Here is a 27,794-nt window from a genome sequence, read left to right on the forward strand (position 1 = left end):
ACAATTTCCTCTTGTGGGACAATAAAGATCTTATATGAACTGAGGTGAACTAAGAAGGAGTTTGAATTGGATTGGTTTGGCTTCAGTTCAGTTTTAGTGTCTCTAGATTGTTTAATCACCATTTTAGCAGATTTTCCTCCTGACAACTATAAAATTCTGAAGTGAATTAAATAATAACCAGTTTTATCTAAATGCATCAGCTTGTCCAGCACAGAAACATAGGTACTGCTATGGTTCATCAAAGAGCCATATATCTGTCAAACCCCAGTAAACATGCACAGTCTTCATGGGAAAGTGTCCGCGTACAGGACCTGAGGGAGAGACGGCGGAACCATTGGGACGTTTCATTTCAGCGAGCAGAGCAAACAGTCAGAGGATTTCCTCAATCAGAGGGTAAAGAGTGTGCGGTGAACAACCTCGCTGACAGAAACATGGAGACCTGCACTAGCAGCTGGGCGTGCTAACAACCTCTGGGATTTACTGTGGCGTGCAACACCCTTTAACTACAACACGGAGAGCCAGAATCAAACACATCACATGTGCACTCACTCACACTTACACCCACAATTAAACCTTTAGAGAATCACAACTTTGATGAGTCAAGCTTCAACAGTTTTTGTCGCTGACACTGTTTCTTTCTTTTTTTGTGCTTTTAACACATAGTTTGTATAAGTGTCAAACTCCCTGGTGCTTCATTAAGATGTTTCACTGAAAGTAGCACTGGGATATCAGCACACCTGTGTTGACCAACAACTGAGAGATATTTCAAGAATGTATTTTGTACTTGCTGTTTATTTTTCGTGCTGAGATTACTCCCTGTCATAAATCTCAAAACTGTTCACAGCTGCAGTTGTCAGTGTCCAATAGGAAGCAGCCAAAAAAAAAAAAAAAAATCCTCATTTCCACTGATGTTGTGCTGTAACATCAGTAAATTTCTACGTTGCACTCACCATGCCAGCTGCTGCTGAATGAGGCATTGTTTAATGCAGATGGTGGAATCCAAAGACCTCACTCTTCCCTTTTCCATAAAAACGGTCTGCTATTAATAACCATATATCGACCTCCTTTGTCAACAAGAGCGACACATACAAATAATATGCTTGAAGGGAGACAATGGGGAGTTCCCTGAGATGAAAACAACAGGATGAGCCAGCCACTCATTACACTGTGTGGGTGTATGTGTGTATGTGTGTGAGATGTGACGAACGTCTCACCGGTCAATTAAGTAAAATCCATCTTCAGTCCAAACTATTTGACATCCTTCTCACAGATTTCTCAAAATAACCTGTAACAGGTTCGATACAAAGGTTTCAGTCTAGTACTTTAAATTATCCTGTACTTTATCTCATTTTCTGTTGTTTGGTTTAGCTGTGTAGTATTTTTTCACACTTCTATCACCTTGTTGTTTTATTATTTAAAGAAAGAGGAGGGTTGACAGTGGCACTTTTTTGAGTATTTGAGTATATACATAAGTATATGGTCAAATTAGAAACAGTCCAGTTCCAGTTACAAAGAAACTTAAAGTGGTTCGACAGGGTGTATTACAAGGACGCCTTTGTGCAAGAATTTGAGTGGGTGTGTGTGTGACAGAGAGAGAGTTAGAAGAGAAAATACAAACAACTAAACCCAGTTATTAAAACAGGTTAAATGATGAATAAGATGCCTGAGCTGATTTACTGCCATACCTAGCACTGGCACAAGGTAGATCCACATAAGAGGAGAGTTCTGGGCCCCTTGAATTATTTCTCTGAAGGTGACAAATGTCTTAAACTTTACAGAAAAGTGGGGACATTTCTAATATGTCCTCTTTTAGTTATAAAAGATGTTCCTATGGGAACATTTAGTTAAGTAAGCGTCTAAGTTGGTCATAAAATAATGTCACCTACATGACTTTAGGGGGGCGTTCCATTTAGGTTACTTTAGCTAGCTGGTTATCATGCTAACCACAGTGATAGAAATAGAAGCAAAATATTGTCGTTGCTTTCCACAGCTGGAGACAGTTCTCTTGGAGAGTAAAGGAGTTTCTTCTACACTGGTAAGTAAACAGCTGTTAATGCTAACGTTAGCTATGTAGCGATAGCAAAACTTACATATAGCACCTTTAATAATTGTGTTTTTATTGGTGGTTAACACCAACTGAAAGGCATATGTCGGTTTCACATGTGGTCAGTTTTGTTAAACCTATAACCACCTGTAATCACACCCAACAGTGTGATGTCACAGCTCACTGACGCACACCTGGAGTACACCTGTGCATCTCTGCAGCAAGGTGAGAAGTTAAAGCTTTTAAGTTAAGTTAAACCATTTAACAGACTCACAAGAGAAGAATTGAAGCACCAGAGGCTGAGACAACACATTTCATGTAAGTCGTCTTTCATTTGACGCACACCCCCAGTTTGTAATGCAGTTCTTCTGTAAATTTAATCTGAAATAACTGTAATCATCTTATTTTTTCAAACCTTGAAAACTGTCTTTGCACGGGCACAGAAAACTGTTTACACATGGAAAGTAGATGAACTGAACATCATGGGTAAAATTGGTTGATTGCCCCTTTAAGCTTTTAAACCACCTTGCTGGTGGAAAAAAATTGCACTTGTGGGGCAATAAGTGTCTGAACTGAACAGTGGGTGTTAAGGAAATGACCCAGAACTCAAAATGTTTTTGTTCTGTTAAAAACAATATGAGCGTGAGTTACAGCAGTGATGCACTGCTCTCACCACGTGGGGGCAGACTTTCTCACGGTGAAGAGAAGACCTCCTAATAATAGCTTCATCTTAAATGTGCCACTTATACAGGAAACTGTGGCTCCATTTCAAGTGAAGTGAGAATAAACACTGCTTGTTACAGCTTAACTCAAGTGCCAGATGAAATGTAAAAGATGTCACAGACACTGCTCTTCATTAAGGTGAGTGAAACCTGACTTTTTGTATCATCTCTGCAATTAAATCTCATATCATTACATTGATATTTTACCGATAATTCCATCTGCTTGACAAACAAAGGCAGTTCTATATATTGTCGCTTTATGTGTAGAAAATACACTGACTTTTCAGTTTATTAGGAACACCTATCTGAAACTAATCCAGACTAATACAGATAAGAGTTATTACAGTTCTGGTGTGTCAGACTGCTTTAGTTTTAGCTCAGTGTTCCTAATAAATTGAAACCTGAGTGTATTTGTGTCCTCTGAATACTGTGCTTTGATTATCTCAGCTGCTGTTGGTGCATCACACAGCCCAGAGTCTGACAGAAACCCAAGCACACTGCAATGACAATGTCTCACTGAAGTGTGCAGATGACATTGACAGCATGGATTTTCTCTCAGTGACATGGTACAAGGTCAGTGACCCATTTCAGGCTTTCAGCCATAAATGAAGCTACATTTAAACCAGTGGTTCCCAACCTTTTTTTGTCTGATGTGCCCTGCAGCTCCGTCAGATGAACTCAAGTACCCGCACCCATCATGTTACAAAAAAGTTCTTCTATCACTGGACTAGAAACTGGCTGCTATTTAACACTATTAATTATATACAACTCTATATTGTTTTAAGCCAACAGTTTATACTTTTAGCTAATTTTTATGGATGTTTATTTTCCTCTTTAAAATATTTCATGATTGCTATTTTTTAATTGATGATAGTTGTTTAGTTAAGCTTTCTTCATACACACTGGTAACTGCAGAAGTGCCCCTCGTAAAGAATCAGTGATTTAAGCTACAATAAAACCACATTCATAGTTTGTTTCATCTTGTATGTCACTGATTTTCTTTCAATTTGATAAGGAGATGTAAATATAGCCTTCTGTTACATTGAACAGATCACAGATGAGAAAAAACGAGGCATTATCAGGAGAGGTAAAGGCGACAGCCAAACCCAGAACTACACATTCCCTCGTGAAGCCAAGTTTGGATCTGGAGGCACGTACAGTTTGGTGCTCTTCAGTGTGAAGCCTGGGGATTCAGGCACCTACGAGTGTGCCATCAGTGCAGATATAGGAGGTCGAAATCAGAATCACGAAGTCAAGCTACTGGTTCATGGTAAGATCTGAGTTTTATTTCCACCACTGTTAGAGCATCTGGACTCAAAATATCCCAATGTGATAAAAATAGATGGTTAAATACGTGACTAATGCTCAAAAATCAAGTGTGTGTTACAGTTTTCTGGTCACAGCTTTTGAGGATGCACTGAAATAGAGAACTTTATCACTATATTTATCCGTGTAGTTTTAACAGACAAAGCAACATTACATTTTGAATTTATCTGACAAAGGTCCCAAACTTGTCTTTCTTAACCTCATTTCTGCTTCTGCAAAAGTCTCACAAGGTGCAGAGCCACATCAAAAAGCAGGAAACGCACTTTAAGACTATTTATTTCCCCAGACACATACAGTATGTTCCTTTCCACCGTGACATTTATGCATTTTCCATACAAACATACATATTCTACCATTCATAAAAATACATGTCCATTAATGGATAAATGTTGCCTTTGCTTTTCAGGTAAAGACATTTTAGCACAGATTTTTGTTGTCAGCTGAACTTGAGAAACAATCATAGATTTATACCAGTTTGAACTTATATCTCATTCATGCACTGATTTCTTCTTTTTTTGTCTTTTGTTTTGCTCTAATACAGAGTGTGTGACCCGGGCTGAACTGACAACAGCAACAGCTGTGCTGAACTCGACTCTGTCCACACTGCCCTGTCAACAACAAGCCGAGGACCTGCCAGTTGTGTGGAGTGTTGTCGGCTACGTGGCCATCGGCCTCGTCAAAATCTTTTTATGCGTCATCAGCATCTTGGTAAATAAACTCTATTTATTTATGCACTATATGCATCTGTGAGAGGTTGTGAAACAGACGTGTTTAAGTGAATTTATTTGTAGAATACAGGTAAAAACAAATAAGTATTCTTCATGATAACTGATCAAAAAACTTAAGGGGTCTGAGGATGGAACGTAGGCTGGTGCCAATCCATGCAGGGCTTTAAAAATATATAAAAGAATCATAAAATCAATTTTATAAGCAGTGATGGGAGGCCAATGAAGGGGAGGGCCTTGTTTCTGCAGTTTTACAACGTCAGACCAAGATAACCATGACTGACTCCTACACAAAGAGTTTCTGTCTGCACAACAGCATCATGACTGAATATGATTGATTCAAGTTTAAAAGAAACAATGTTGACTTTCATTTGGGAAGAGAAGACAGGTGGTGGTTTCCTGTGTTAAAAATGTGATGTTTTGTTGACCTTTTCATGCAGCCATGGATGGATTATGAAATGCTGGGCCCCAGGGCACAGACATGTGAAAGGCCCCTGATCCCCCACCCCCACCCCACAACCCAACACAGGAGCAAAAACCGCCACACTGAAAGTAGAAAAGAGACTCAAAACATGAGACACTGCACCTGCGACCTGGATACACCTGCATTTGTGGTGGTTTTGCATCTCTTTTTGCATCTTATTGCAGTGTCTCTTTACAATTGTTTTGTGGACATTCTGCGTTTCTTTGTAGTTGTCTTATTGACTCTGAACCCCTGGGCTCCTGGCACTGTGCCTGGTAGTTCAATGATTCCTCCATGCATTCAGCCTGACCTCCTCCATATGCAGACTTTGTCATTCTATAATCACATCACCTCATTCCTCCTTTGTCCCCTTCATAATTATTACAGCTGCAACGTGTTGTTTTGGGATATTTGCTGAAACGACAGCTGCTGTCATTCTTCCTCTGAGGACATTCCCCAAAAGAGAGAAAATAATAAAAAGAAAATATATATGATATAGAAGATATAAAAAGTATTTTATATAGTATAAAATACTACCGTTATATATATATACAGTTTTTCAGAAATGACACATGGACATTTGAAAGCCAGAGAGCAGTGGTTAAACCACAGATCTGAAGGCTAAAAATGATAGCCTCTGTCTTCCTCTTGTTCATCTACTGAAAGATTTTTTTTCATCCAACATTTCAGTGCACACCCTGAGCCTTGGTTGGTTTGAAGGGGAAGTACAGCTACACAACAGTGTTTTCCAAAAACTGACTTCTGTGGAAATGTGTAATCAAAAAATAAAAGTCCCAAACTGGAGCCTTGTGGAACGCCACAAGAGACAGGTGCAGAGGAGACAAAACGCCTAACGCGCTGATTTAAACTGCCGAAGAGAAACAGCTCACACCAAAGTTTTATTTTCTTTATTTACTCTCCCACAGTCTACACACAGTGGCCACTTTATTAGGAACACCTGTAATATCTAATGCATTTATTATGGAGGTTTTAGTTTGCAGTTTGACGGGACACTGTAAGAAGTAATGCACATGATGAGATGCATTACTGTAAAACTTCCGTTTATTCCACTTTACATGGAAAAATGCATTATACATCAATGCCAGCTTTTCTATTCAATGTGAAACCCTAGTATCCTGTCTTGTTTGGGGATTTTACAGCTCTTACAATAAGGTGGCTGTTAGTCATGTTTGTGAACAGATCGTAGGCGACTGAGACGCGGTTTCCTCTAAGAACAGCAGCCTGCCTCCACCTTAAGGGTTTTTCTGTTGGCTGAATATGTGGGTGGACTCTTTCCAAATGAACTGTCCACTGAATTGATTTATTGTGCTGTGTTTTGTCTCTTTCTTTGTGCTCATTCAGGTTATTCGCATCAGGTCTTCAAAACGGCGGCTGCGCAGGTGGTGAAGCTGCCTGTTTGGACACTTCAGGGAAATCATGTAAATACACAGACACATCAACAAGTGGAAGGGATTTTATTTTGTAGTTTTTATTTATTCTACTTTACATGTTTGATTAATGTGTTTTTCTGGTACTTTCATTTTGAAAAAAGTGGAGCGGACATAGGAGGATGTAAGGTCTCTACAGAGGAACAAATACAGCAGTCAAGCAAGCACGTCATTTGTAAACTGAATCTATTGCACTATATCTTTTTACATTTTACAGTAATTTCAACAAACCTCTGATATGCTACTAACACTGAACAGCAGGCTTCGAACTGCAAAGTTTATCACTTAAATCTAAAGTATTCTACTGATTCTGTGTTATTAGTAAATGATAAAAATAAATATCCCCTATGAAAACTAACCAAAGGTCTCTCTCACTGTGGTTTTCAGCCGCCGCATTTTGCACTTTTATTTCCTGTCCTAAATCGAGCGCTCAAAGAAAATGATTCTGAAACTCTGACACCACAAACACCAACAAACATAATTTCAACAAATATTTATCACTGATGTTTTGTGGCTTCTTTATCATTTAAACATTTCAGGTGTCATTTTCAGCTCCAAACTTCTTGCCTCCTCTTGAGATGATGTGGTTCCTGTTTAAGAGATGAAGTGAAAGTGCAGATAGTGTATTCATGCTTTCAAGTCTGCTTTGACTTTCACTTCTGAGGATGTAAAAAAAATCCCAACAGCTTTTATCCAGCATTTAAAAAAAACAACAACTGGTGTAAAAACCCAGTAGTCATCACAGAGGAGTGATCGTCTACCACTGCGCTCTCCTCCTGGTTTACAGAGTCAAACTTAAGCAGGGAACACATTAAATAAATCACAGCCTTTTGTAAATATTGATTAGAGAGGTGAGGCATCTCACTGAGGGCAGCTCAGTGTGTAGAGAGTGGACAATAATGAGCACAGATCTCCACCTACTGGTAGATGACAACGCCACAGTCAGACAAGAATCATCAAAGATTTATTTTAGTAAAAACAAATGAAATTTGTGTGATTTTTTGTTGGAAAAGTCGAAGTGTTCCACTTAAATCATTACACATATTTACAATGTTTAAAAAAGCTGTCGCACAGTGATTAATAAAATGTGCGTTTAAATTATGGATCAATAATGTAAATAAAAGAAAGCAAGGTAGAATAAATATTAACAAAATGTGTCTTTATTTGACAAATTATTTCTTTAATTATTAAAAGGAATCAAAGTATTATATTTAAAAAGGGTTTTAGTTTAACTTTTTAAAATTTAATTTACTTTCACTCACTGTCTGCCCATTTTATTCTTTATTAGAAACAATAACAGTCAATAACAAAACTGTATTTTACTGTTTGCTGACAAATCTCATTTCACATCTCAGTATTTTCCTGTCTATATAGATATAGGCTACAAACACATATATACATACAGATCAACAGCAATAGCTCTGACGTAGCTGACACATTGCTCTGTGGGACTACATCAGGCTCTGACTCTTCAAACACAGGTGTAACTAATCACATTAATTACCACCTTGTATTGATCTGGACCGGGAGCTGCTGTTGTGAGTTCCACCTGTGGTTTTGCTGCTCCAACGAGTCAAAATATCTGCTGTGAAAAAGGTGCATGAATCTGACTCATCTGTTAAAGAAACAAGAGCTGTTTGATGCTAACAAGGCTGTCAAGATTCAGGTAAGCACGATTTATTCAAGGAGAAAAACAGAATATTAGGTACAAACTGATTTTTAACAGAGCACAGAAGCTGCTGATGATCAAGCTAAAATATGTGGAGGCCTCTCTACTGATCTTTAACACAGACTGTGGGGCTTTTGTTTTGCTTTTTGTTGTTGTTTTAAGTGAAAAGAATAAAATACAACCTCTGCAGCAAACAGACATTAAAAATGAACCATCAGATGTTTTTGGGCATCCTGCTAATCTGTGCAAATAGTTTCCTGTGTCACTGACTGCAACACAACCACAAAGCAGAATATTTCCACCCACATACGTAACAGTTAGTAGAAAGGGTGCTTATCCTGAGAACTGACTTAGTACAGCACTCAAAGTTTTGAATATACAACCTCTGTTTGTTGCCAGGGTTGTATTTTACTTCTTTTCACTTCAAAAATCAACACAGTACTTACAACTGTAGAACTGCAGTTCCTTTCTAGACCAGATATCACAAGGTGTTTCAAAATAAAAATAACTAGACTGGTGCTCAGTGGAGTGCAAATCAGTTACGTACTTTTTGCTTTATCTTGTTGACAAAAAAACAAAAAACAACCAAAACAAAAAACGAAACCTCTTTGGTGGAGATAATTAGAGGTGAGAATAAATAAATACGTTAAGATAAGTATATGTTGGATATATGTTGATGTTGAGCTAAATTACTGTTCAATTAACAAATGCAGTTTTTTTCTTGTATATCTTTATGTAATGTAATTTAAATTCAGTCGATTCAGTTACAGTATGGTGAATGTAAAAATTACACTAACTGGTTGGAAACCCTGCTGCTAGTATCTAACTGTAAATTTTACATTTGTTTCTTCCTTTTTTTTAAGCTCCTGATGACGATGCTGTGGAGTCAAGGAAAGTCGAGTCAACAAAGACGAGGTCAGGAAACCTCTACGGGTTCTCTCTGCAGTGTCCGTGACCTGATGACAGACCTCTACAGGCACCTGTTTACATCTGGTAAACTTTAAACACTTCTTAAATACCTTGTTGCTTTTCGTCATGAAAGTGACGCCTCCTCTTGCTCTGTGGGTTTAGTGTTTTACCACTGAACAAACACTGTAACTAACCTAAATCGTGTCATGTTCTTTTACCGTATCATGAGGCATCTGAACCATTACGTGCAGGTACAGATGAAGTATTCATTCCCATCATCTGCAGGGGTTTAACTGCTGGTGTTGTGACATCAGAGATAAGAGGGAGAAGACTGGTCTGTTAATGTCTCATTACACCTGGAAACCTTTAAAGAATCCTTGACCTTTTGATAAAGCAAAGCTGTTTTCAGCTCGTCCTGACCTTTACAGGTCATTAAGGTATTAACACACAGATGGACCCAAACATCTTCAAAGGTCAAATCTTTAGTTCAAAATCACAGGAGAGCAACAAGCATCACAATCCCTCATATCCATCACCTGATAGCATTCCTGGAAGAGATAAGAGTTCTCTCTCTTTAGACGACAATAGCCACAAAACATTGGTGTCACTTCACGATCTGCCCTCTTTTAACAAGCTGTACTACAGGATATGAAAATCTGCCTCTTTTGCAATCGTTTCCTGAATCTAATCTGCATCCCAGTCAAGTGACTGATTTGTAATAACACATCACATCTGTGTTTTTTCTGTGAAATTAGTCAGAACTTTCTTTAAGTCTCATGTTTCCCAAGAATAGGAAGCTCAGAAAGTTAACAGCTCTCTCCTTCTTTGTATCTCTTTAATGAAAACTATTTACGTGAATGAATTTGAGATATGGTTATACATTCACAAGTATTATCAAAAAGGTCTGACATTTTAAATTCTGATTTAAAACAAAACAAAAAAGAGTATATAAATATATCTGCATGTGCTAACATTAAAACATCCCATTTACACCTGGCATAAAGATGCAATCTGTATCTGGACAAAAAGGAAAAATGCACGTTAATGCAGGGTGTAAATAGATGCAGAAGGTACAGGGATTGGATCACTGACCAAATCTCGACCAGGTGTGTTAAATCACATGTGTAGATACCCAGCCTTCCCTGAAAATCCCCAATCACAATCAGGAAGTTACATAAACCCACCTCCTCTGGCCTGCAAGCCCTCCATACCACCTGAGCGACAAAGACGACTACTACTCCTGTGTTAATATGCTGAGATGAGTCAAACTACTGACAGCTTCGATTTATTTTATTTTTTTCTATTATTGTTACTGCTGACATCTTAATTTGATATTTATGTTTGTCTTTATATATTATCTCCTTTCATGTATAGATAAAAATCATCCATCCATATTTTATTTATCTGACAATTTCACCACCTGAACAATTTCTCCATTAAATTACAAGAAGAAGAGGGGTAAATAAAAACACTTAAACTCTGAATGACTCATTTTACTAATTACTAATAGTACAACTCACCAATAAAACTCTAAATCCTCCAGGAACAAAACTGATTTTTGATTTTATACATTTTCAGACTGAGAACATTATTTACACGAGAATCCTTATAAAAAATAATAATGTAACATCCATTATTACAAAGCAACACTAAAATAATGTATCTAACTCAATATGAGCATACAGTAAACAAGCAGTACAGTATTCTGTGGGTCACTTTCTTTCCTCAAAAGTTGCTTACATGTGACTGTTAAATGTTGCAACATTTCCTGGAGATGTGTTATATTTCTCTGACCTATGAAATGATCCTGGCTACACACTGATTTTTGTAAAATGTCAGAAGCCAGAAAGGTTGGAAAGCACATGTTTAATCTTTAACTGTTTTAAAGCTTGTTAAATATACTGTGTATAATCTTCATCTTAAAAGTAATCTGTAACTAAAGCTGTAGTGGAGTAGAAAGTACAGCATTCCCCTCTGGAGTGCGGTGGAGTGGAGGTATAAAGTAGCATAAAATGGAAATACTTGAGTACAAGTACTTCAGAATTGTGCTTGAGTACAGTACTTTGAGAAAATGTACTTTACACCATTGCGCTAATGTTGCAACAAAAAAAAGGGAGGGGGGAGAAAATGGAGAACTACTGACCAAAGAGCAGTGACCCAATAAACATGAATGAAGTTCTGCAGAAGTCAGTGAGTGAGCTGTGCCTCCCTGCCTCTGAAGATGCTTCATTCTCTCCTCCAGCCTGGGAGGAAGAGGCCTGCCCGCTTAACTCTTTGACACCACCGTACGAGGAGTTAACGTGTAGCAAAGCGTGTAGTTAATCTTCTCTACACTTGGCCAGAGGCTTCAAAGTGCTGCCCAACAGGCTCCTCTCAGCACAGTCCCAGAGCTCCTTTTCCCCCAGACAGAGTCAAAACTTCCCTCTGGAGATGAAAATATCAGTGGTGTCCAAGAAGCTGTGGTGCGTCCACAAACAGCTGGTTGTCCTGCTCACTCCGCTCGTGTTTCTGCCTTTGCTTTTTACTCTGCCGGAGAAGGTGAGTGTTCTTTTTTAAATTATTGTTATTTCAGGAGTGCATCTTAACTTTTCCAGCATTTTTCATGAGTTATGAATGAGTCACGTTAACTCACTGAGAGGCCAAAACATCCATGTCTTATTATGAGCATCAACAAAAAAGTAAAGGCAGTAAATATCTGTCTCAGTTTGTTCAATCATGACACTATTTTTACAGGAACAGGACCCGTTAATCAGCATGAATTCAGTAGTGAGCCACCAGAGTTTTGCAAGACTAAAGATTCCTGATCACATTATCATTATTAGACCAAACTTTACAAAGCGATTAAATGATTAATCAGTCAACAGAAAAATAAACTGCAAGTATTTATATTATGGATTAATCATTTCAATCATGTTTCTCAAGCACAAATAGTGAAAAAGTTGCCAAATATTTTCTTGTTCCAACCACTCAGCTGAGAGGATTTGCTGTTTTTCTTTGACTTGTTACACTGTAAACTGAATATTTTTTAGTTTTGGACATTTGATTGAACAAAACAAGGCATTTGAAGACATAGGCTTTGGTTTCTTTGAAGATGTGAGGGATATATTTTCACTGTTTTTGACATTTTATGGGCTGTTAATATCCTGAATAAATCAATGAAATGATCAGCAGATTAAAAGGTTAATAATTGTTGGCTGCACAAAAAACTGAATAAAAGAATCATAAATCTAAAAGATCATTATTATTTATATGTTCACATTGAGCCAGTCATTAGGATTTATGTATTTTGTTTAAATGATTCTCATGCACACAGATCATTTTATTTTCTGAAGGGCAATGCTGTAACACCAACAGCATGTACTGTAGTCCATTGCCTGTCAAACACAGTCCTGTAGCTCATTTGACTGCTTCATTTTCACCTGTAAAGTCTGTTTGTTCTTTTTGAAGATGACTGGACTTTAACGACCACATGCTGCTTATCTTTTAGGAGGGAAAATGTCTTTATGTGGTGGTGCTGATGGCTACGTTTTGGTGCACAGAGGCCCTTCCTCTGGCTGTCACGGCGATGCTTCCGGTCTGCCTCTTCCCGACACTGGGAATTCTTCCGTCCAAAAAAGTCTGCCCTCAGTACTTCCTCGAGACCAATTTTCTCTTCCTCAGCGGCCTTGTTATGGCATCGTCTATTGAGGAGTGGGGCCTGCATCGCAGAATAGCCCTGAAGGTCCTGAGTATTGTCGGAGTAAAACCAGCCTGGTGAGAAAACTTTGCTGGAAGGATTTTTTAAGGATACGTCTGGTGATTCTGTATTTATCTCACGGTCAAGAAATGTCATAAAAAGACCAAAACCAACAACGACCTGATCCTACTAGCAACATTGTTAGAAAGATGTGCCAGAGGGCTGAAAACTATTAAAAACACACCACTGCACCTGGCGACATGTTCATTTTTATTATGATGAACATGGGCAATGTAGTTTATTTTGAGTTGATCTCACATGCAACTGCCTGCTGTCGAGATTAATCTGCAGCTCAAAATCGTCCCTGACACAATCATGACTCCTGTTTGTTTTACATTTGCTAAAAACTACATTGATCCATTCATACATTTTCTGCCGCTCATCCCGGGGTCATGGTGGCAGCAGGTTAGGCAAGGTGCTCCAAACATTCCTCTTCCAACGTTCTCCAGCTCCTCCTGAGCGATCCTGAGGCTTTCCCAGGCCAGATGAGATATATATAATCTCTCCAGACTGTTCTGGGTCTATACCTGGGTCTCCTACCAAATTGGGCAGGTGTAGTAGATCTGCGATGGAAGGTGCTCTGAAGGCATCCTGTATCAACTTTTTGAAAAAGAAATGTGGAAATTGTTGAGGTCTGGTTTAAAGATTTATGTCTTCAGTCTTCATGAGCTTTGAGCTGAGGTTATGGAAGTCTGACAGTGCTGAGAAACAAACTACAACAAACAAACACTGTTGGTTTTGGTTTTGATTTAATGACAAATTTATTCCAAGTCAACAGTCACTGATGACTCATTAGTGTCACTGATCTAAGATTGTGTTATTGTTTTCCCCAGGCTCATTCTGGGAATGATGTTGACCTCATCCTTCCTGTCGATGTGGCTCAGCAACACCGCCACAACGGCCATGATGCTGCCTATTGCTAATGCCATCCTGGAGAGTCTGTTTGGAGACCTGGAAACCCTGAAGCAAAAGTGCAAGTGCACGGAGGATACAGAGAACGATATAATAAATGGTATGTTGTATATTAACACCATATCCCCTGAGCTCTGCAGAGCATTTTAGTATCTTCCAACTAATTGTTTTGTTGTTTTTTAGCCCAAACTTCATTTTTAGTCACAGGCAGACACAGTTAGCAACCAGCTGGCAAACACAGTGGAGCATTTAGCAGCTAAAGTGCCAGATATTTCCCTCAGGAGTAGGTGGAGCCCAGAAACAAAGCTAAAAGCCGCAGACTATTGGATTGACATGATACATGAGAAACATAATAATGAATGACATGTTGTTCTGTGCCAATAGGATGTGTAAATAAGCAACCATTTGCTAGATATCAGTTTTATAAGGTGATAATATGCCTCGCTCCGCTGCCCTTAAATGGCTGAATAATCAATACATGCAGGTTAAATAATGCTTTAATCAAAATGTGTCCACACTTTACAGAAATGACTACACACGTGATTTTTGCATTGTGTTAACGTTGTCCGCATGAGCCTTTAATATGTGATCTAAGATGTGAACTTTGCACAGATTTTCCAATACACTGAGTCCTTCACATACGAAGTTAGTCAATATTCAAGTGGTAATTGATTAATGATGCTTTATTGACTTAAAGTCATATATTAAATAAATAAATCACAGGGACCACCTCCTAAAAGAGCTAAAACTCATGATTTCACTCATGTTTATATTTAGAGATGACTGTTTTTTATTAATTTCACTGACACCAACTATTGGCTTCACTTTCTGTCAGGTCAGTCTACTTTAAAGCTGCATTCACTGCCCTCGGTGCCCACGGAAAAACAAATACTGTCGATAGATGGGTAAGAACAACACAGATCATTTGACACAGTCCTCGCTAAATGGTGTTTTTATTTTTTAAAGGATGGATGACATTTTGGAAAATAAGCTTTGTCACTTTCTTGCTGAGAGTTAGATGAGAAGATTGATACCACTCATACCTGTGGGGTAAATATGAAGCTGGAGGCAGTTAGCTTAGCTTAGCATAAAGACTGGAAACAGAAGAAAATGGCTAATCTGGCTCGGTCCAAAAATAACAAAAACACCCTGTAAAACTCCAACATGTAATTTTTTACTCTTTAAACAAACAAGATATAAAGTGTTAGTGAACTTTAATGGTGTTTACCTTCCAGTCTTTATGCTATGCTATGCTAAGCTAACCGCCTGCTGTAATATTTATGGTACAGATATGAGAGTGATGTCAATCTTCTCATCTAACTCTCAGCAAGAGTTCCCCAAAATGTCAAACTATTCCTTTAAAGTAACAATAAGTCTCTGATAACTTCATAAGGACGGATGTGACTGGAGCAGACAGACTTGAGGACAGCTGAGGAGATCCGATCAGAGTCCCAGTATCAGCTGAAGGTGTGGAAAGGATTCTTGATCTGTATTCCTTACGCAGCGAGTATCGGAGGAACTGCTACACTCACTGGCACTGCGCCCAACCTCATCCTGATTGGACAGCTGAAAAGGTGACTTTTTATTCTGTGCAGCATTTAAACAGAGATCTGGATCATTTTATGGCTGTTTGAAAACAAAACTTTTGGTTTACAGCTACTTTCCAGACTGCGACCTCATCAACTTTGGCTCTTGGTTTGCCTTCGCTTTCCCACTCATGCTTCTCTTCCTGTTTTTGGGATGGATATGGATTGCATTTCTCTACGGGGGATTGAATACACGGTAATGTAGTGTCTGACATTTGTTTGTTGCAGATAAAGAACATTTATACAACTGTGTTAAACTGATATTGATATCATTACCACAGTCAGAATGACTCTTTTTTTCCCTTATAAATATGCAGTAATGCTCTTCTCTTGTTTCCTTTTCTTAAAATACAGTTTGTGTCACACGGTATGTTTTTATTTTATGCAGATTATGCTTCAAGAAAAACGACCGAAGAGCACAGGCAGAAGCCAGAGCCAAGGCTCTAATAGAGGAAGATTACAGGAAACTAGGGCCCATAAAGTGAGGACTCGTGTATGTCTTCAAATCTCATGCAATAGATGATGAATGAGTACATTTTTATCACAGACCCTTTCACTGATTTGTTTTACTCTCTGTGCTTGATTTCAGTTTTGCAGAGGGAGCCATCTCTTTCTTTTTTATATTGTTTGCTGTTCTCCTGTTCACACGAGATCCCAAATTTGTCACCGGCTGGTCTGTGTTTTTTAAAAAAGGGTAAGAAAGGCACATTAGTTTACTTCCTCAGTACAAAAAGTTTTTATATGTTGAAATGATCACAAGATCTATATATTGAGATGCCTGTTAATAATCTTTTTGTGTTAATTATGTCCTCGCATTGTCGTCCTGCAGGTACGTCTCAGATGCGGTCACTGGTGTCATCATTGTGTCCATTTTATTCTTCTTCCCGTCACAGAAACCTTCTCTGAGCTGGTGGTTCGACCCTCAAGGTCGGTGCCTTTTAAACAACACAACTATGAAGGGATGCTTTTAATTCACCAAAAATAGAACTGATTCTATTTAACATTTCAAACTATCATTCTAATGACTGATAGTGTAACATATTATATACCATAAATGAACAAGAATAAGATTTGTACCAAAGTTGGAGGGTAAAAGGGACAAAATTAAGGTGACATCCATCCGATATATAACAATTGGAAATGAGCAGTTAGCAGCCAAACAGAAGTCAGAAGTTGCTGATCAAATATTTGTGAAACTTTCAAAGACATTCAGTTTGTGTAGCACAGCTGTTGCAAAACAGTGGAAATAAGCTGAGGAATGTTAATAATGTAGATCAGAGTCTGAGTAAATTTCCCGTCTGGAAGTGAGACTGTAGTTTCTCTGTTTCTGTGATTAGAATAAGAATAAGCTCTCAAAGTTATGTTGTCACACTCTGGGGTCAGTGTGTGTGTGTGTGTGTGTGTGTGTGTGTGTGAGTATGTGAGAGAGAGAGTATGCACGTGTCTCGCGTGTGTTGAAGACACGTGTGAGTGCGATTGTGTATATTATGTTCAGCTGGTCAAATAAACCACTGGACACAAGCAAAAAAAAGCAAATCAGGGGGTCCATTTGTCCTTTTCAGTGAAGGTCAAATTTAGAATAGAACATAATAGAGTACAACTTTATTGTCCACCACCATTTCTACCTTGCCAAAACTTAACTTAAGGCAACTTAAAGAATAGAAAACTACTGCAACACTTAAAACGTAGAACTATTAGTTAAAACAAATGTTTAAAACATAAAATAAAACACTCAGTGAAACACAGGAGAAAGATTTGTGGCTCTTTTCTTGTTTAAAATGCAAACTTGATTTGGATTTCTTAAATATATTTTTAGTTTGAGCTCTTGCTCATATTTCTGTCATTGTTTTTGGATGTTTTGAAAATGAATCAAGCTCCTGATTGAAGATTTGCAAACTGTAAATGCAGCCACTGTATTCACAGGAAGTAAACAAGACGCTTTTTATATTGAAGTGCGGTTTTGAACTACCATTTGTTTTTGATTTGACACCAGCAATGTTACTGTGCTTGAATTAAAATTGCGTTTTCTTATTGTTTCCTCCACGGTTTTTCCTCAGCTTCAAACACTCCTTATGTCCCTCTCCTATCATGGAAGAAAGCCCAGGACTCTGTTCCCTGGAACATCATTCTGCTGCTCGGAGGCGGCTTCGCTATGGCCAAAGCTTGTGAGGTAAAGATGTCGATCCATGTCACAACAGCCATAAACTTGTAATGAAGTTAGACTGGATGAGTGTTCATGCAGAAATAGGTCGACATTTAGAATAGTTATTCATGAGAAATGAGAAGTTTTCACTCTCATGTCTTTACTCTCAGTATGTTATAGCTAGAAATGAGTTAGCTTAGCTTAGCATAAAGATTGGAAATGGCCAGAACAGACAAGCAAGATATAAAATGTTAATTGGTGAGCTTTAAGGAGCTGGTAGGACAGTTGTTTTTTTTATCATTTGGACAGAGCTTGGCTATCTCTTCTTCCTGTTTCCAGTCTTTATGTTGCCAGTTGTAGCGTTATATTTAATTCATATTGTATATGTATCATCCTATGTAACTGTGTGCAAAGAAACTGTCACACTCTTTCTTTAAGATTTAGGTTGTTTATTAAAGTTTCCCTCGGGCTGGATGCAGGATTAGCGACTCTGAGCTATAAAACTTAACATGTCCTAAGTCCGTGTAATAAAATGTACCTCCCCTCTCTCTCACTGCTCTGCTCTGTTTGGTTCTGTTCTCCACTTTGCTTTGTTATGTTGTGATTTGATCTTTTGACCTTTAACCCCAATCTTGTGGCGTTTGGCAGGAGTCTGGTCTCGCCTCCTGGATCGGAGGCCACCTCCAACCTTTGGCCGAGGTCCCCCCTGCCGCAGCTGTGATGTTGATCACTGCTTTCCTGGCCTGTTTCACCGAGTTCGCCAGCAACACGGCCACAATTATAATATTTTTACCCGTCATTGCTGAACTGGTAAGACTGGTGTTAAATGTCGAGAGTTAGACTTTATTTAATTATGCGTTCCCGTTGTGTAATGAACCGATGAAGATGCCGGTGCAGTAGACAAACTGTGAGACTCAGTGGAAACTCTGGGCAGGGAACAGGGTTTGTTGCTGATCTCATCCTTTATGTTGGTCAAAGGCTTAGCGGGCTTGTTAAACTCTTGGAATAGATGTTCTTACGTTTGTAGCCTGTTGGACATTAACTGCTGTTGTCAGTAATTATTATCTGGAGCTTTTGTACTTTGCAGTTGTGCCTATCCAGCAGAGTACCCACTCAAAGAACTGTGTACAAGATGTATAGGAGGCTCAGTGACTGAGCACAGGGTCAAACCACACAGAATTTCACTTTAAAGGTCAATTCAAACATAGTGCCAAAGAAAGAAAGAAAGTTTTGTTTTTATATGCCCAGGTTATCGTGTTTTCAGTTTCACTGGAGGAAATATATCAGGCTCTGTAAAAACAGTGAAGACAGTGTGTTCTCTGGATTGTCCAAGGTAATGAAGACACTTCCAGAAAGACACTCTCTCACAGAGAGCGAAATCTCAGATATAGATGTCTCAAACTGTGTACGAATTAAACTGCAACTATCTGATTTGGATGCACAAACCCAGAGGGAAGGGAATATATCCATTTTAATCAAACAATGTGGCTCAGTCCACCACTTTGACCCAGACTGAAATATCTCAGCAACTGTAGGATGGATTGTCATGAGATTTTGTGGATGAATCCTAATGACTCTGATGATCCCTTGACCTTCAGCGCCACCAATAGATCAAATTTTCATTTGTTCAGTATTTTAATTTATGACCAAATACTTAAAAAACTAATGACCTTCTGATCAGCCTCAGCTGTACTTTGTGTTTTCTGATAATTAGCAAATGTTGGAATTCTAACACCCTGTTAACATTGTCACTGTAAGTATGGTAATGACCACCATGTCTAAGAACATCCTCACAAAGCTGCCAGCATGGCTATAAACTCCTCTTATAATACACAGCCTATTTGACTTTGTGCATCATTTTCCATTCAGCTGAACCTGACGTATTTTAGTATCTTTTGACAGCTTTAGATCTTGGACAGAATATTAAGTACATTTTTGTTTGGGTTTAAACAATGCTTCTGTATAAAATAAGTTTATAATAATGGCGCCACTAAAATTTTAAGTAGTGCAACTATGGGGTAAATCTGTCCAGTATCAGTGTTTATGATATGTGTATTCTGTATTGTGTTTCCCTCTGCAGGCTATTCGTGTCTCCGTGAACCCTCTGTACTTCATGATACCTGCCACAGTGGGATGTTCATACGCCTTCATGCTGCCAGTGTCCACACCACCCAACTCCATCGCCTTCGCATCAGGACATCTCATGGTCAAAGATATGGTAAGATCGTCATAGCAGCACCCGACACTAACACGACACATAAGTCGCAGTTCATCACCTTATCCTCGTCTTCTCAGGTGAAGACTGGCTTTGTCATGAACATCCTGGGCATCCTCTCGGTCTCTCTGGCCATGAACACGTGGGGCGTCGCAATGTTTAACTTGAACGCGTATCCAGAATGGGCTCACCCCATCAACAAAACTGCTCTTGTTACCGAAGTGCACCTCTCATCCGTCCAGTCGCTCAATGCCACTCTCTGATCACTCACCTAATCTCAGCACGAGCATAGAAGAAGACTGTATAAAGATTTAACACTGAACAGGGACAAAAGTCTGTAGACATCTACACTGTGTCACTAAAATGTCAAAACGCTCTGGGAGCTTCAGTTGTTACCTGTGTCTTTTTAGGCTCTCAAGCATCAAGATTTCAAGCTGTGAAGTGTTGGCTTTGGCACACTCTGATTTTTGATTTAAAAATAATGCAGTAAGTTAAGAGCAAACTGTATTATTTTACTCTCCCTTCTTAAAAGTGGAGAAACATTTAAAAACATTAAGAAGAAACCAGTTCTGAGGAGGTGTTATGCAGAGTGTTTTGATGCTACTAGTCTGACCTCTGCTGAAAAAATGAGAGAGGCATTTGTGAATAATTCTTTTAAAAAATATATATTTTTGTTAAAATCACTAAGAGATCATGTTACTTGTTTATGTGTATCATATGGCACATGTTTAGTGACCAAAACCATGATGCATAAACAATATTTTAAATCTTTTCTACATTAGAGTTTGAATCCTGACTAATGAATCTGTAAATTTTGTTACAAAGTGATTTGCATTCATACAGTATATAAGTGCTGTTACAAATAAATTGTTTGAGTTTGTATTATGATAATTTAGTTGCATGTGATGTCTGTATTTGCCTGTAACAAGCACTCACAGCAGGTTTATTCTGAAGAGAAGTACCTTGTTATAGGAATATCTGCAACAGCTTGATTGATTTTAGTCTTTAATAGAAATGTTCTCCAGGTTCAACACATATTTTAGCCTCTGAACGCAGAGAGAGAGACGGGGACAGCACACCATTGTAAATTCCTTACTATGTTTATTTGGTGTTGTAAACTGTCGGCGGTCACAAGGCCCAACAACAATAGTTAACTTGTGCAAGGCTGCATGGTTACTCAGTGTTAGCAGGGTCAGTGCAAAATGTCCCATTGCGTTTAGATGCTAAACTATAAAATAGTCACACAGACTGGAACAGGATGTACCTGACGCAAACAACATTCAACAACAGATTTGTACCAAATCTGATTTATTTTCTTTGCTTTTTGACAGATAAATATTTGAATGCTCAATTGTCACTCAATATAAATGTAATTGAGAGTTTTTTGTGTCAATAACCATAATTCTACACTGAATCCCTTTTCTCTCTGGTGTAACACTTTTATTTCATATACATACCAGTTACATTTCACCTCTGCATGACTAACAACAAAACAGTGTGTGTGTCTGTTGTGGAGAGCAAGCCTAAAATATACTATATATAGTTTCCTGTGGGGTGAAGGTGCACAGCTTTGCAGCAGACTAAACACACTTCTAATAAAGGTTAAAGACACTATGAGAGTCTTGGACAACAAATTCAGCACTGGAGATTACAAATTAGAAAATGATGAGATTCAGTTAACAAACAATTTTCACCAAAGTGTCATATTAGATTTTGTCGCTCACACCAGGAAGAAACAAAGAACCGTAACACTGAGCCCCCATTGAATATTCAACATGATAATTAAGTTAGTTAACCTTCACACAGAGTCCACAGGAGTAAAAGTAACAGTAGTAAAATTCAACAGTAATTCAACAGGTACATAAAGAATGTAGCATTAGCAACAAATTAGCAGACAGCTAGCTATGAAAAACCAAATCCAACTGTAAATGGAGGAATCTGTCTGTCTGTCAATTGATTTTCTTGACAACCGCTCATCCAATCAACTTCAAATCTCTTCAGGTGTATTGCTGAGCACCTGAGGAAGTGTGGTGTTGACTGTGAAGTAGTTTGGATTGGTGGTTATCGAGAAAACTGACTGTTAGCAATCAAACAAACTCACTGTAGTCCAGTCTAGTCAGTTGAGTGCTCTGTGGTGCTCTGGTGCCAGGTGTTATCTGAGGATAAGCAGGGCCTGTAGGACAACTTTCCTCTTGGTAAACATGTACAGCAGTTTCACATAATGTCCAGTAGGCTGCTTAAAGTCCACCATCTGAGAAACGTAGCTGCTATCAGGTTGATTTGAGGCTGAATTAGCATCCACGTCCAGCCACTTACTGTCTGATAGGGAGATAGCACTTGTCACGGTGCAGCTTTGAGTCTGACAAATCAATATTAACTTTTTTTTTCATTGTGATGTTACAAACTTAAACAATATGCTTTGTTTTGTGATTATTTAAATCAACAAAAAGCAGCAAGCTTGAGTTTCCAGGTCAGGACAGAGGAAGATGATGGACAGATGAAAGAGGTAAACAAGAATCAAACATTAAAAGTTTTGTTTTCAGTTGTCACATGATGTAGAGAACATTTAAAAATAGCAATGAGTCTGTAATTCAGTAATTAAGACTTTCAAGCCCTGTGAGTTATGGGACCTGACCTAGAACCAGCCATGGCTACAAGAATGATTTGAAAATGTGCCACAGTCATCAGTTTTATGGTCTATACGTCTCGAGGAAAGTGTAGAGTAAACAGGAAATGGTTTGAATGCAGCCAAATTTCTAGACTAACCTCCTTCAGCAGTGGAGGGGGACTTTAGACAAACCATGTGTAATCACACTTCACATCAACTTCACACATGTGGGAGTTGACTTAAACAAGTATGACAAATTATGTCAAATCTTATGTCACCCTCAAACTGAATTTAGGTCAGTGTGACCTGTGTCACGTTGTGTGTGTGACTGTGTCATGCCTCTCCATATGATCTTGTGTCATTTATGGTTTACATGGAGCGGAGCTGCCTTTTCATTTCCCGCATGGGAACTTGTAGGCGACCCACACCAACATGACACCAACATGACCGTGACTGTTCAGGGAAGTTCCCCTTTTTACCTTCACAGTGCTCCAACACTTCCCAGTCCTGTTTTTCCTCAATCTCATAATTTAACAGAAGATGAAGAGTATCACAAAGATTATTATTACTCCTCTCAGGTAAGAAGTTTTATTTTTGATTGAGCCTTAATAGTCTAATAACTTTCTAAAGTTAATATTGGCTATCTATCTATCTATCTATCTATCTATCTATCTATCTATCTATCTATCTATCTATCTATCTATCTATCTATCTATCACAAAACTATGTGGTTTATATACATGAGTTTTTACTCTTGAACGTGTCTTTTGTAAGCCTACATAATTGAAATTTGTAGTACTAGTCTAAAATTACACATCTGTAAAAAAAAAAAAAAAAAAAAGTCCTGGTAATTATTCATAATTTAATATTTCATAGTATTCATATTATAATGAGCTCCTGTATATGAAAAAATCTTGTCTTTTGAAGAAAATATTTTATGAGATACTTTATTGTTTTCTTTGTGTTTCTTGGGGAGAGTGAGGTAAGTGGACATTACTTGCTATAGCTATTTCTTAACAAATGATGGTAAGATACAGTGATTTCCAGGAGTCTTGTCATTAGTCAATACAATACAAATTGTTGTCTGTAAACTAATCTGAGCGTAACTCTCCTTAAGGTCGCATATAATCTTTTTTTCTATTCATGTTTGTGTATGGATTGAGATAAAAATGTGTTAATTAGTGAGTAATTAGTGAGCTTTAGGGGTGCTGGTAATTGTATTTTTGTACTTAGGACAAAGTCGGGCTAGCTGTGCCCCTTTTTTCTAGTCTTTATGCTAAGCTAAGCTAACTAGTTTCTAGCTGTATCTTCTTCTTTAGCATACAGACATGAGAGTGGTGTCAGTCTTTTCATCTGTTGCTTTGCAATAAAGCAAATATTTCCAAGTGTCAAATTATTCCTCAGTTTTGCTCAGGTTGTATTTTTTATCCTCAGGAGCAGAGCAGGATCTTGCAGACAGGCTTTAAAATCTGTCCTGCTTTATCTCTGGGATGTTTACTCTGCTCCTACACCTGCTGGCAGAGACGTCCTGACCCTGCTGTCCCTCTGTTTCACACTCGCCATCATCACCGGTGGCCTGCTTCATCACTGGCTGTCCAAGACTCTGAGATATGACCACGAGGCGTCTGTTCAGACCACCTGCATCTACAGCGTGGCTGTGTTCCTGGTCTCATTCCTGTTTCACCCTCTGCGCTGTGTGCTGACCATGATCCTGCCCACCGTCTGCACCCAACAGGGACGCAAACTCCTCATCTCAGCCTCTGTCATGGTTTTAGTGGTGAACATCATCCCTAACATCATGGTGAACGTAGGGGCGGTAACACACGTCCTGAAATGCACCGCTGAGGGATTTACAAAGACTTTACTAAACTCATCTGACCCCTTAAACAAGGTGAAGCAAGACCTCGTAGAGGAAGCCATCAAAGTGAAGAGGGAAGACTTGAGCATTGTCACTAATTTAAGGAAGTTAGATCATTTCACACATGTTGATGTGTCAGGAGTTAAAAGCAGGTTTAGTAAAATGATTGGACAGATAGAGGTCAACTTCTCAGGTGCCAGGAACTTCTTAAAAGCGTGCAAACTGCTGTCGAACCGGATTCTCGCTGCCATTTTTGTTGCTTTACTGATCTTTGAATCTGCACGCTACCTGAAATCTTATCTGACATCAGTTCAGTTTGATAATGGCTACATCTCCCAAGAGCTCCAGAAAAAACTCAAAGCAGCTCCTGCTGGTAACAAAAGACCAGCTAAAAATAAAATCAGTCACATGAGCTGTAAAATAACAACTCAGGAGTGTGCATCCTGCTTCATGGCACTGGTTTTGGTAACACTATATTTCATTGCTATTGCCTCTATTGTAGCTTTGGATCATGTTGTATATAATATAGTTCAAGTAACTCTGCCCTGGTTACTGGACTTTCCACCTACATCTGCCAGCATAAGTGTCAATTATAAGGTAAGACAGCACACAGAGCTTCACCACTGCAGCGCCTTTAATTCTACCTGCAGCTTTTCTTTTATCTGCTCTTGTTTTTTGTTTTTTTTAGGTTAAGTGGTTCCCCCCTGCATTCTGCATTATCCCACAATCCTGCATCACACGGGAGCTGACAAACTTCCACAGGGATTACAAGTGGACCTTCAGCCCTGAGCCGTTACTCTGTGATGTGACAACTTCAGCTCCGAACATGGGAGTTGCGCTCCTGCTGGGATGTCTCTGGCTGATGAGTTACTCTCTGGTGTTCCTCGAGGTTTACGCCAGGCGGCTGCGCAGGAAAATCTCTGCTTCCTTTTTCAGAGAGCAGGAGGAGAGGAGGGTGGCTTACTTGATGCAGAAAATACAAGCAAAGCAGAATAAAAAAGAGCAAAAAGAGACTATTTCTGTTGAGGTTGCCTGTGGGTGAAGTTGTCAATGCACAGTGCAGAGCTTGTCTAATTTTCCTGATAATGTTTAGGCCTTGTGAGATGTATGTCAGGCATGTCCTGGTCCCCAGAGGATGAAGCCTACAGACTGAATCCCTTGACTTTTCCACAATGAGGTTAACATTTAGGTTTTTAGTAAAATGTCTTGGCAACTATTGAATGGATTGCGGTGAATCCTTAGTACTTTGGTGGGTCAAAGTTTTTATTTGTCCAGTGAAACCTCAACATCGACTTGATTTGGCACAAAATAAATACAGAGATTCATGGTTCCCACACAGTGTATTTAATCCCCTGACTTTTCCTCGAGTGCTCAGATTAACGTCTGTTATTTTAACAACAAATAATGGATGGATTGACATTAAATTTGGTACAAATATTCACGTGAGCCACAGTATGACTCGTAACAACTAAACTTTTAATCCAGCTCCATCATCAGGCCAAAATGTAATTATTCAGTGCTTTAGTTGCTAATATCTGCAAAACTAATGACTTTGTGTTTAGTGCTAATTAGTAATCTTAGCATGCAAACACATTAAACTAAGACATCAAGATTCTGAGCTTGTTAGCATAATGACATTAGCATTTAGCCCAAAGCACCACTGTGTCTAAACTCTTCCTCACAGAACCGGCACAACATGGCTGCAGACTTTTAGCCTCGATGCCCCCAGGACAGTTCTTTAAAGTTTGTATCACCATGTGCTCTTATGCTGAGTTTCTGTTTTTGATTTCAAAAACATAAGCTGATGGGGGGGCTTCCTGCGTATGAGTCACTGTCACAACACCTTTTCCTCTGCAAGCGCATCACCACTTGAGAGCCCCCTCTTAGGTGCTCACGCTAAACCCAGATGTGGTTTTTGTAGACGTATTTCATCATTTGCTCAATTTGCATCCACCCTGGTTGTTCGACAGCAACATGCCGGTAACAGTATTTTTTTTTTCCACAGAAAGATGAGAAGTACATTATAGTTTTCTTTGCTGTGTGTGCAGTGTTGTTTTTTTCTTGTGTGGTTCAATATGTGTGTTTTTTTACCCCTCAGTCCCACTAGATGCCACTATGGTGCTTTGGACAAATGAGAACAGAGAATAACACAGTAACTCCTGACTGAAAATTAACACCAATAGATTAGCTCTTACTTTTTTTTTCAATATTGTATTGGCCTACATAACCTTCATAGATTAAATGAATCTGTTTCATGCACACATCCAATAATTCACTCACCCATTTTTGTGTGGTCTTACAAAAAAGAAGAAGAAGAAAAAAAGAAAAATCACTTTCTTTCTCTGAAGAAGTCCTTTGCATATCAGTGCACTCCTGCTTTAAATTCCCATGAGCCTTCAGGGAGTTTATTTTAAGACCTCATCCCAGAATAATAATAGAATTCCTCTCATCATCTATTTTTACTCCTGACTTCTTGGCTACTTCATGATTGTCTCAAAAATCCAGCAGCCCATGTAAAGATGATGCACTGTTGTTGGTCCAGAAATGATAAATAATTCATATATTTTCTGTTTCTATGAATTCTCACATCAGTGTGTTGCTTACTATGAGTGTGAAAGCTCTGGGCTCATGCTCAGTGCACTGACCTGAGAAGATGGATTATTGTTAAAATGTAAAAATGTCCAATTTTCCCCTCTTACTGTTTCTCCTTCAGTAGCTTTAAGACTAGAAAAATCTACTTGTCTGACAGGCTAATACTGATAAATATTCAGCTTGTTCCAGCGATGTAAAATAGATCAGCACCATTCCAACAAATATAAATATCAATGTCACTTTACACACATTTCCCCAGTGGTCAACTTTGCAGGTTTGGTACCTTTAGAAACTTTGTGAACTCAATTAAAACTTAAAATCAATATCTGTGGGTTTGAACAAATTTTTTAAGCACAGCATGAGTGTCCATTGACCGACACACCAGCAGGCTGTTAGGAAAGAAAACAAGATGAAGCTTAAATAAAGATGTAAATGAAGAAGGAGTAGTTGTGCCACAACATTAAAACCACAGACAGATGAAGTGAATAACACTTCTCATTCTGCTGGGAAACCTTGGGTTTTGACATTCACCACCCACTTAAACATTGTTGTAGACCAAGCACTCCCCTGTGGCAGGGGCCTCCCCCAGCAGGGCGGTGCACCCACCACACTGCAGAAATGTGCTCTGAAATGACTTGAGGAAAAGGTGTTGACCTGACCCCAAAACTCCCTAGATCCCCCCCTCCATTACACAATGTTAGGCAGGTGGTTTTAATGTTGTGGCCGATCGGTGTGTGACAGACTTCTTAGCATGCAGCAGATCAATCAGACAATTACCTGGACAAGAACTGTGCTGCAGGGGTGTTTTCCTTCTGTGAGGCAGTTATCTTTTCATTAG

At 38.8% G+C, this 27,794-nt stretch overlaps 3 protein-coding genes across 3 annotated transcripts; all 3 read left to right on the plus strand.

Annotated features, from left to right (window-relative positions):
- The first annotated feature begins 2,770 nt into the window (after window positions 1-2,770).
- LOC127142582 (uncharacterized) lies at window positions 2,771-7,091 on the plus strand. Its single transcript, XM_051071375.1, has 5 exons — window positions 2,771-2,905; window positions 3,214-3,339; window positions 3,817-4,036; window positions 4,634-4,800; window positions 6,643-7,091. The coding sequence occupies exons 1-5, from the start codon at window positions 2,879-2,881 to the stop codon at window positions 6,685-6,687; spliced, it is 585 nt and encodes a 194-aa protein (XP_050927332.1). The 5' UTR covers window positions 2,771-2,878; the 3' UTR covers window positions 6,688-7,091.
- A 4,098-nt stretch (window positions 7,092-11,189) lies between these two features.
- On the plus strand, window positions 11,190-20,780 carry slc13a3 (solute carrier family 13 member 3). The gene is given in 13 exon segments (XM_018687384.2): window positions 11,190-11,844; window positions 12,794-13,059; window positions 13,876-14,054; window positions 14,790-14,859; window positions 15,319-15,528; window positions 15,611-15,736; window positions 15,929-16,021; window positions 16,130-16,234; window positions 16,370-16,467; window positions 17,598-17,710; window positions 18,332-18,493; window positions 19,764-19,901; window positions 19,979-20,780. Coding segments are annotated over 13 exon segments (1,851 nt in total). The 5' UTR covers window positions 11,190-11,736; the 3' UTR covers window positions 20,162-20,780.
- A 1,624-nt stretch (window positions 20,781-22,404) lies between these two features.
- Window positions 22,405-27,613, plus strand: ocstamp (osteoclast stimulatory transmembrane protein). The gene is made up of 3 exons (XM_018687348.2): window positions 22,405-23,084; window positions 23,941-24,961; window positions 25,053-27,613. The coding sequence occupies exons 1-3, from the start codon at window positions 23,047-23,049 to the stop codon at window positions 25,404-25,406; spliced, it is 1,413 nt and encodes a 470-aa protein (XP_018542864.1). The 5' UTR covers window positions 22,405-23,046; the 3' UTR covers window positions 25,407-27,613.
- Window positions 27,614-27,794: the final 181 nt, after the last annotated feature.

The sequence above is a fragment of the Lates calcarifer genome, linkage group LG6, assembly GCF_001640805.2.
Source record: "Lates calcarifer isolate ASB-BC8 linkage group LG6, TLL_Latcal_v3, whole genome shotgun sequence".
NCBI lineage: Eukaryota > Metazoa > Chordata > Actinopteri > Centropomidae > Lates > Lates calcarifer.

What these genes read in the sequence shown, in the direction of transcription:
- LOC127142582 (XM_051071375.1), top strand. Translation starts at nt 2,879, where the DNA reads ATGTCACAGACACTGCTCTTCATTAAG. An exon ending in TCTCAGTGACATGGTACAAG is followed by an intron (nt 3,340 to 3,816) that starts GTCAGTGACCCA and finishes TACATTGAACAG; the next exon opens with ATCACAGATGAGAAAAAACG. An exon ending in TATGCGTCATCAGCATCTTG is followed by an intron (nt 4,801 to 6,642) that starts GTAAATAAACTC and finishes GTGCTCATTCAG; the next exon opens with GTTATTCGCATCAGGTCTTC.
- ocstamp (XM_018687348.2), top strand. Translation starts at nt 23,047, where the DNA reads ATGAAGAGTATCACAAAGATTATTATTACTCCTCTCAG. An exon ending in ATTATTATTACTCCTCTCAG is followed by an intron (nt 23,085 to 23,940) that starts GTAAGAAGTTTT and finishes TTTTATCCTCAG; the next exon opens with GAGCAGAGCAGGATCTTGCA. An exon ending in GCATAAGTGTCAATTATAAG is followed by an intron (nt 24,962 to 25,052) that starts GTAAGACAGCAC and finishes TGTTTTTTTTAG; the next exon opens with GTTAAGTGGTTCCCCCCTGC.